The sequence below is a fragment of the Oncorhynchus tshawytscha genome, unplaced genomic scaffold, assembly GCF_018296145.1.
Source record: "Oncorhynchus tshawytscha isolate Ot180627B unplaced genomic scaffold, Otsh_v2.0 Un_contig_8446_pilon_pilon, whole genome shotgun sequence".
NCBI classification, from domain to species: domain Eukaryota; kingdom Metazoa; phylum Chordata; class Actinopteri; order Salmoniformes; family Salmonidae; genus Oncorhynchus; species Oncorhynchus tshawytscha.
In genome coordinates this window covers 322,155-331,929 of record NW_024609737.1, presented here as the reverse complement: position 1 = coordinate 331,929, position 9,775 = coordinate 322,155, and the positions used below count along the sequence as shown (strand labels likewise).

Genomic DNA, 9,775 nt, shown 5'->3' with positions numbered 1-9,775 from the left:
TTTCACATTTGTAACTTTTGAAAATATACACTTCATAGAGAAGTCAACCAATGCTTGCAAACATATATGTTTTATTAGGATCCTTCAGGATCATTACCGGTTAAACTGGAACAAAATGATTAATGACGTTTGATTTTACTGCAAGTTAGGCGAATCCATGGAAAGGATGGGAAGGGTATTCGGCATAAAGGCTATTGGCATTTTTATTTGACAGTTTCGTCATATTTACTCCACGGTGGGTTATCTTAATTGTAATAATTATCAAAGGGTATGGCTAACCTATAGTAAGAGTTCCAATATGGCAAACCAAGTCAGTAACTGAATTTGCTGGCAAATATGTCTTTCTAATAACGTACAACTTCACGGGGATTTGTTATTCAGAAATTTGTGGGCGGTAAACGCAACCGGAAATTGAACGGACTAAATTCACGGTCACACTGCTATTGAAGATAAGGTTTCAAACTTGCAAGCCTTTTAACGTAGAAATCATAGCTGTCACACTTAGCATTTTTTGGGTGAATATGGTATGAGGACGAGATGGACGAGAATCCTGACGAAAATGGTATTGTGGATTTTGTTAACTAGGCTTGGTGTGCTTGATGTTCAACATGGCGTATCCTTGCTAAATTTGCATTCGTTGTTCTTTTAGCATGCTAGGGATGTGAGGACTAGTATTTCAGAATCATCCACTGTTATGTTTTGTAAGGGACAGCCTGTTTAATAATTGATTGGATATGTAGTTATTCAGCACGCTTTGCATTGTAGGAGGACATAGAGACCTAACGTTACCTTGACAAGAATGCATTGTTTTTACCCCAAATAAATAATCTGTCTTTTTAAACATATTCGAAACTAATCGGGTGCGCTTTGTTGGTTTGTGCATGCAGTTCGCACGTTTGGGGCATCACCATAGGTTTCATTGTGTTGTTTGAAATCTGCTACATTTTTAGTAAGAAGGGTCTTAATATTTAAATATTTTAAATATGTATTTGAAGCAGCACTGTTTTATGTTAAATTCAACTTTGAATCTGTTCAGTATTCAATCAGGGTTGCGGCTCATATCAATTTATTTAGCCCCGCACTGTATGTAGATGCTGAGACTGGGCTCCTTGGGACGTCCTTATCCTTACTTTATTACAATTAAATTGAAATGGGGTGACGTCAGAGTTGGACGTCCAAAGGGTCCCTTTCATACTGAACAAAACTTTTAACGCAACATGTAACGTTATAGTGTTGGTTTCATGAGCTGAAATAAAGGATCCCAGAAATGTCCCTTATGCACAAAAAGCTTACTTCTCTCAAATGTTGTGCACATATTTGTTTGCATCCCTGTTAATGAGCATTTCTTTTTTGCCAAGATAATCTGTCCCCATTACAGGTGGGGCATATCAAGAAGCTGATTAAACAGCATGATCATTACACAGGTGCCCCTTGTGCTGGGGACAATAAAAGGCTACTCCAAAATGTTCAGTTTTGTCACACAATACAATGCCACAGGTGTCTCAAGTTGAGAGGGAGCGTGCAATTGACATGCTGACTCTAGGAATGTCCCCCAGAGCTGTTGCCAGATAATTGAATGTTCATATCTCTACCATAAGCCGCCGCCAAAGACATCTGATGATGGCGCCGGAGGGGATGGCTGCTGTCTTATCAGGTCTTAACCAACCATGCAAAAACATTTTTTTGTGTTCTTCATAACTTGTTTTGTACATAATATTGCTGCTACTGTCTCTTATGACCGAAAAGAGCTTCTGGACATCAGAACTGCGATTACTCACCTCAGATTAGACAGAGTTTTTCTAAAATGAGTCAGATGAGAGAGATATACTACAGACACCAGACCCAGATCCCCGCCATTCTCTGGAAACAGATTTTTGTGGAAAAATATCAGGGTGCATTGTGAGGATCAGTCGACAAGTGGCTAATTTGCCTTTGCCTTCCGTCCTGCTAGCTAATGTTCAATTGCTGGAAAATAAATGGGAAGAACTGAAAGAAATTAGGTAAAACTGATTTGTTTCCCATCAGCACGTTAAATGTGCAACCAGGGGGGGAATCTAGACCACCTTTACTCCACACACAGAGATGTGTACAAACCTCTCCCTCGCCCTCCATTTGACAAATCTGACCATAATTCTATCCTCCTGATTCCTGATTACAAGCTAAAATTAAAGCAGGAAGCACCAGTGACTCGGTCTATAAAACAGTGGTCAGGTGAAGCAGATGCTAAGCTACAGGACTGTATTGCTAACACAGACTGGAACATGTTCTGGTATTCTTCCGATGGCATTGAGGAGTACACCACATCCATCACTGGCTTTATCAACAAGTGAATCGAGGTCATCGTACCCACAGTGATTGCACGTACATACCCCAACCAGAAGCCATGGATTACAGGCAACATACGGCACTGAGCTAAAGGGTAGAGCTGCCTCTTTCAAGGAGCGAGACTCTAACCCGGAAGCTTATGAGAAATCCCGCTATGCCCTCCGAACCATCAAACAGGCAGAGCTTCAATACAGGACTAAGATCAAATCATACTACACCAGCTCCGACGCTCGTCGGATGTGTCAGGGCTTGCCAACTATTACAGACTACAAAGGAAGGTACAGCCAAGAGCAGCCAGATGAGCTAAATAACTTCTATGCTCGCTTCGAGGCAAGTAACACTGAAACATGCATGAGCGCATCAGCTGTTCTGGATGACTGTGTGATCACGCTCTCCACAGCCGATGTAATACCTTAAAACAGGTCAACATTCACAAGGCCGCAGGGCCAGACGGATTATCAGGACGTGTACTCCGAGCATGCGCTGACCAACTGGCAAGTGTCTTCACTGATATTTTCAACCTGTCCCTGACTGAGTCTGTAATACCAACATGTTTCAAGCAGACCACCATAGTCCCTGTGCCCAAGATCACTAAGGTAAACTGCCTAAATGACTACCAACCCGTAGCACTCATGTCTGTAGCCATGAAATGCTTTGAAAGGCTGGTCATGGCTCAATTCAAAACCATAATCCAAGAAATCCTAGACCCACTCCAATTTGCATACCACACCAATAGATCCACAGATGATGCAATCTCTATTGCACTCCACGCTGCCCGTTCACACCTAGAGAAAAGGAACACCTATGTGAGAATGCTGTTCATTGACTACAGCTCAGCATTCAACACCATAGTGCCTTCCAAGGTCAACACTAAACTAAGGACCCTGGGACTAAACACCTCCCTCTGCAACTGGATCCTGAACTTCCTTACGGGCCGCCCCCAGGTGGTATGGGTAGGTAACAACACATCCGCCACGCTGATCCTCAACACGGGGGGCCCCTCGGGTGCGTGCTCAGTCCCCTCCTGTACTCCCTGTTCACTCATGACTGCACGGCCAGGCACGACTCCAACGCCGTCATTATGATTGCTGATGACACAACAGTGGTAGGCCTGATTACCGACAAAGATCAGACAGCCTATGGAGAGGAGGTCAGAGACCTGACCGTGTGGCGCAAGGACAACAACCTCTCCCTCAACATGATCAAGACAAAAGAGATGATTGTGGACTACAGGAAAAGGAGGACCAAGCACGCCTCCATTCTCAGCGACAGGGTTGTAGTGGAGCAGGTTAGGCGCTTCAAGTTTCTTGCCATCCACGTCACCAACACACTAACATGGTCCAAGCACATCAAGACGGTCGTGAAGAGGGCACAACAAAACCTATTCCCCCTCAGCAGACTGAAAAGATTTGGCATGGGTCCTCACATCCTCAATGTTTTACAGCGGTACCACCGAGAGCATCTTGATGGGTTGAATCACTGCCTGATATGGCAACTATTCGGCCTCTAACCGCAAGGTTACAGAGGGTAGTGCGTACGGCCCAGTACATCACCGTGGGCAAAGCTTCCTGCCATCCAGTGTCCTCTATACGAGGCGTTGTCAGAGGAAGGCCCTAAAAATTGTCAGACTCCAGCCACCCTAGTCATAAACTTTTTTTCTCTGCTACTGCACGGCTTTTTCATCTGCGGGATCGTCTGAGACCAGCCACCCAGACAGCTGATGAAACAGAAGTTTTTATGTCTGTAATAAAGCCCTTTTGTGGAGAGAAACTAATTCTGATTGGCTGGAAATGGCTTCCAATTGGGTGGGCCTATGCCCACCCATGGCTGCGACCCTGCCCAGTCATGTGAAATCCATAAATTAGAACCTAATGAATTTATTTAAATCAACAAATTTTCTTAAATGAATTGTAACTCAGTGAAATCGTTGAAATTGTATGTTTTTATATTTTTGTTCAGTATAGCATTTAGACCTCCCCTTCTAACTATACCTAGGATCTATGAATGTATACATCTGGTCAAGGTGACTGTACAGTGCAGTGTGATAACTTCTTAGCTAGCAAGACATCTGGGTGGCTTTATTTACTAATTATTTTCCTACTTTTTTTAGGTCCCCCTCTTCTTCTTCCCTCTCTGCGTCTCTTCATTCCACCACTGCGGCTTGTCTCTGCAGCCATGTGGCAAGTGGTTCAGCGAGGAGATGTTCAAGATTATGGGATGCTGGAGGAGTTTGTCACCACGTTGACCGACATTGTGCCAGAGCTTTTGAGTTGCAGTCAGAGGGCCCAACTCATTCTGGGGCTTCGAGCAAGGGTAAGAGATTGGGTTCAGAATGGGGAAAATAAACATGCAACACGATCATTGAGGTTAGTCTCTGACAACAATATTGTTGACTCTAGCATAAACCACCCAGCTGTTAAACATTGGCTGAGATGAAGACCCTGACACTGGTTTCTCAAATACTGCCTTTGGCCCTTAGCTAGGCTAGCTATCATTTTCTCCAAATGTGTCCCAATGAGAGCAGAGCAATGCCTACGAAGCATGTGGTTGACCTTTGCTCTACTCCTGACTGGTCATCTGTAATTTTAGATGGTTCTGGAGTTGTGTCGCACTGAGCAGACAGCAGACCAAGACATTCAGCAACACCTGGACAGGATCCGAAGCCTCATATCCACTGGGGAAGCAGAGGTGAGTATCTTTCTGGGAGGGAACAAAGACCTATGCCACTCTAAATATTCTGTCATTTTTTAAATGTATTTTTTACCCTTATTTAACCAGGCAAGTCAGTTAAGAACAAATTCTTATTTACAATGACGGCCTAGGAACAGTGTGTTAACTGCCTGTTCAGGGGCAGAACGACTGATTTTTACCTTGTCAGGATGGGGATTTGAACTTGCAACCTTTCGGTTACTAGTCCAACGCTCTAACCACTAGGCTATCCTGCCGCCCCATTGAGTTGTAAAATGTGATTATTTAATTGTTGTGTGCATTTTGTTGCAGTCAAGTGATGCAGAGGTGGAATTATCTGAATCAAACTTTGTAGAGCTTGTTGAATCTCTGCTGAAAGACCCAAGTGAAAGGGAGAACTTTTACCAGGTGTGTTTTGCTCTTATACGGTGGGAAAGTATAAAAGCTTTGCTGGTCTAGGTTTTAGTGGCCTAGTTTTATATTGTTTCAAACCAATATAAATATAGGTATTATTGGCATTTTAGGTTCATTTATTCTCTCCTAGGACGTGTTCCCTGTGGAATTTGGGCCCAAGTATGACACTGCAATACAGATGCTGATGTTAGAATTCCTTTCCAGACTGGAGAAGTTACTTCCCATACCAGACCTTGAACAGGTAATATGAATGAATACCTTTATCTAATTAGCTTGGGGAATTAGAAGTCAAGAATACCGATCAGTAATATTTTTCACTTTTAAACAAAGAAAGTCAGTGTGACATGAGTTTGTCGTGGGTTAATGATTTTAAACCATGCTCCTCTCTCTCAAGACTGCCTCCTTGTTAAGTGCTGTCCCCTCTGCCCTGGAGAAATGTGTACAGTTTGTACCTGACTCCATACAATTGAGGACCCTGCTCCAGTACCACAGAAAACTTGGACATTTGGACTCCATCCGTAAGTATCATACAGTGTTCTAGATTGGTTGTGCCAAAATTGCAATTATAAATGGGGTAGTTTGGGTCTTGGATGCTGATTGGTTGATACTGAATTTCAGCCATGTGTATATCAAACAATTTGCCACAGGTATGATGTATAAATACTTGTTTACTGCTCTAATTACGTTGGTAACCAGTTTATATTAGCAATAAGGCACCTTTTTGGGGGTGTATGTCCAATATACTACTGCTAAGGGCTGTATACAGGCACTCCACATTGCGTCGTGCTTAGGGACAGCCCTTAGCCGTGGTATATTGGCCATATACCACACCCCCTCGGCCTTATGCTTAAATGTACCACACGCCCTCGGCCTTATTACTTGAATGATGTGTCAAGTAGAACAAATGTGACTTTTATCGGTAAAAGTTTATATTTGAGGCATTTACATAATTTGCATGTATGATGTTTGTCAACTACTGTTGCAAAAAAAGTGAATTCACAGTGAAACTTTTTTTGTCATTGTCTCCCTCTTTTGCATAAAAAGGAACTCCATCGTCCTTTGGTGACTTCATCCTCTCCTCTCTGTCTCTTCCTCCATACGTGCGAGTGGTGACTGCCCCAGATGTAGACTCAGATACACAATCAGAAGGCATGAATTTGGAGGGAATGGAAGCAAGACAGTTGTTGGAGAATCGGACAAAGGAAATCGATGTACTAGTCCCAGCAGATGAAGTTAGAAGATACATAATTACTGAGCCAGATTACGGTATGGACATGGAGTCTGCCGTTGGGGAAAATGACAATCAAGCTGTCACTGGCTTGAATTTACTCAGACCATCACAATTAAAACGAAGCAAAAGGCTGCAGATTAAGGAAATGTGTTCAAAAGGTAGAAAACCTCAAACTGGGCGTGCAAACAGACAGCCATCATCCTCCAAGGTGTGTCCTTCCCCAAAGAATTCATGCAGAAGAGGCCCATTCAATAAGGCATGTGAAGTGTGTGGGAAGACACTCACTCGGGTTGCAGCCATGAAAAGGCATCAGCTAACCCACACTGAAAATCTCAAGTTTAAGTGCCACAAATGTGAAAAATTCTTCTCGGATGGTCAAAGTCTGAAGAGACACCAGAGGCGAGTTTGTGAAAAGGAGATAAACATGTTGGATGAAGATGAAAATGAGGAAGAGATCCCACAACCCTCAACTAGCAAAACTCAGATCACATCACTCCTCAAGACTCCCTGTCCACCAGGGCCATCTCATCAAGGAACTCTGGACACTATCACAGCCACTAACACATGCTCTGTGTGTGGGAGGTTTTTTACTCGTACATCAAGCTTGGTGAGGCACATGAGCTCCCACTCAAAAGAGCGTCCATTTAGGTGTGTCAATTGTGGTAAGAGATTCAAGTATTCATACGATTTTAGAAAACATCAGGGAGAATTGTGTCAGAAAGTGACCCAGGGAGATTTGTGTCAGGATGTTGATCAGAACATGGCACAACAAAAGAGTGGCCTGGAACCAGAGAAGGTTTTTCTTGCCACTGCAGAGAATCGCACCCAAGTAGATTCCAAAACCTGTTGTGTGTGTGGTAAGATTTTGACTTGTACCTCACAGATGGAAAGGCACTTGAAATCTCACTCAAAGGCACGTCCCTTTCATTGTGCTATTTGTGAGAGAAGCTTTAAGTACAAAGACTCTTTGAAGAAACATCAGGAAATCCTTGGCCACGAGGGCATCCTAGAAGACTTTGATCTGAGTGTGGACCATCAACAAGTGGAAGTTAACACAGAGAGTTGCAGCAGCCCTCTCACTACCAAGGAAAACGACACTGAGCTCCCTATCAAGGCTTTTACTCCAGCGCCAACTGCCAAAGAACATGCATGCACTGTGTGTGGGAAGATTTTGGACTGTGCTTCTCATTTAGCTACTCATATGAGATCCCATTCAGAAGAGCGTCCTTACCAATGTGTCAACTGTGAGCAGCGTTTTAAGTACAAGCAAAGTTTGAATCAACACCAGAGATATATCTGTAAGGTGAACCGAGAAGAGTCCTCTCAGATGGTAGACCAGCACCAAGAGGAGGAGTCTAGTGAACTGGTGGCTGTTAAGGCTGATACCCCAGAAACATCTACCAGTCAACTACAACTGGTTCACTGGTGTAAAAAATGTGGAAAGTGTTTTGATGACATCTGTAATTTGAAGCAACACCAGGAAAGTTCATGCAAAAAGGAAAAAATAAAGGTGGTCTTCAAATGTGATGATTGTGGGAAGGACTTCAAAGATTCATCATCCCTAAGGACACACAAGCGAATTCACAACCCATTCTATTGCTCTGATTGTGGAAGGGTCCTCCCAAACTCCATTGCCCTTGACAGACACAAGCTGATGCAGCACAAGGAATTCCAGTGTACCATGTGTGAGAAGACCTTTACCCTGTTGGGGCGTCTGAGAGATCACTATCTGCATCAACATAAATTCACAGGCCCATACCCCTGCTCTCAATGTGAGAAAACATTCACTCAGTTATCATACCTTGTCATCCACGAGAGGGTTCATTCAGGAGAGTACCTGTACCAGTGCTCTGTTTGTCAAGCAAAGTTTAATTCAGCAAATTCTCTAACGATACACAGTAGGAAGCACACAGGAGAAAAGCCGTTCCTGTGCTGGCAGTGTGGAAAGAGCTTCAAGGCTGCTGGAGAACTGTCGGTTCATATGGGGACCCACTCAGAGGAGAGACCATTTTCCTGTTCGCAGTGTGACATGTCCTACAGAACGAAACTTCAGCTGAATTCACACATTGAACAAGTTCATGAGGGGGTGAGATACCCTTGTACAATCTGTGGAAAGCAGTTTTACAAAGCAGTGTCATTAAAAAGACACGAACTCACTCACACAGGAGAAAGACCATTTCCATGCTCCTATTGCACAAAAACCTTCATCACTGCCAATGAAAAAAGGCTGCATGAAAGATACCATACTGGTGAGAGACCATACAAATGTCAAGACTGTGGAAAGTCTTTCATTCAGTCAGGTTATCTGAAATCTCACCGACGTCTTCACACAGGAGAGAAGCCATTTGCATGTAGCTTTTGTGATAAAAGTTTCAGATTGTCTTATCATAGGTTAAAACACGAGCGAACCCATACAAGAAAAAATAAGCCACATGTGTGTGGAGAATGTGGGTTAGCTTTCGCTCAAAAAAAGCGCCTGACTGAACACCTATGCACTCACCCCGGGAATTAAAATGGAAGTTTGTTTTTTTGTAACTCTGATGTTCCTTTTTATTGTTATTCATTTTAAGACGGTACAGCAGGGAAAGTAGTGAGGTAGAAGGAAAGTAGGGGCACAGACAGAAGGGCAGAGAAGGAGTTTGAACCCTCGTCACCAGGTATATGTGGACCGGAGTCAAAAGCATTACCACTCTGGCATTTGAGTTCTTGTTGTGTACTGTAATATATATATATATATATATATAAAAAAAACACTGGTTTAACACCTTTTGCTTTTAATAGCTTTTTTGTTTGTTGTTCATTTAATCTTTTATTCATAATTCCCTATATAATTTCAATAGCTAAATTGTAATGTAAACTGTTATTCTCAAATAACTACAACATTGCATTTTCTGACAATAGCAATAATAAAGGAGGACATGAAAATATCTGATTTAAAAACGTGTGTATTCACATTCATATCTTGCACAGATTCACTTCATACATTTCTGCAAGTGTTGGTTGAATTTTGTATCAGTCATATTTGTATCATTCAGGTCAGCATCACTGGCCCTCAAATGTCCCAGTGACACTGGAACAAACATATTAATGACTTTTGATTTAACTGGAAGGAAGGCT

General features: G+C 42.8%; 1 protein-coding gene across 3 annotated transcripts; it reads left to right on the top strand.

Moving 5' to 3' along the window:
* Positions 1-400: 400 nt before the first annotated feature.
* On the top strand, positions 401-9,441 carry LOC112217121 (zinc finger protein 585A). 3 transcript variants are annotated; one of them, XM_042317419.1, is made up of 7 exons: positions 403-562; positions 4,436-4,638; positions 4,915-5,013; positions 5,326-5,421; positions 5,558-5,668; positions 5,822-5,945; positions 6,472-9,441. In XM_042317419.1, exons 1-7 carry the CDS (start codon positions 538-540, stop codon positions 9,168-9,170), a joined length of 3,357 nt encoding a protein of 1,118 aa, XP_042173353.1. In that variant the 5' UTR covers positions 403-537; the 3' UTR covers positions 9,171-9,441. The 3 variants fall into 3 exon arrangements, with proteins under 3 accessions (XP_042173355.1, XP_042173353.1, XP_042173354.1); XM_042317421.1 differs by lacking the exons at positions 5,822-5,945; positions 6,472-9,441 and having other exon boundaries at positions 401-562; positions 5,538-5,668; XM_042317420.1 differs by lacking the exons at positions 403-562; positions 4,436-4,638; positions 4,915-5,013 and having other exon boundaries at positions 5,538-5,668.
* Positions 9,442-9,775: the final 334 nt, after the last annotated feature.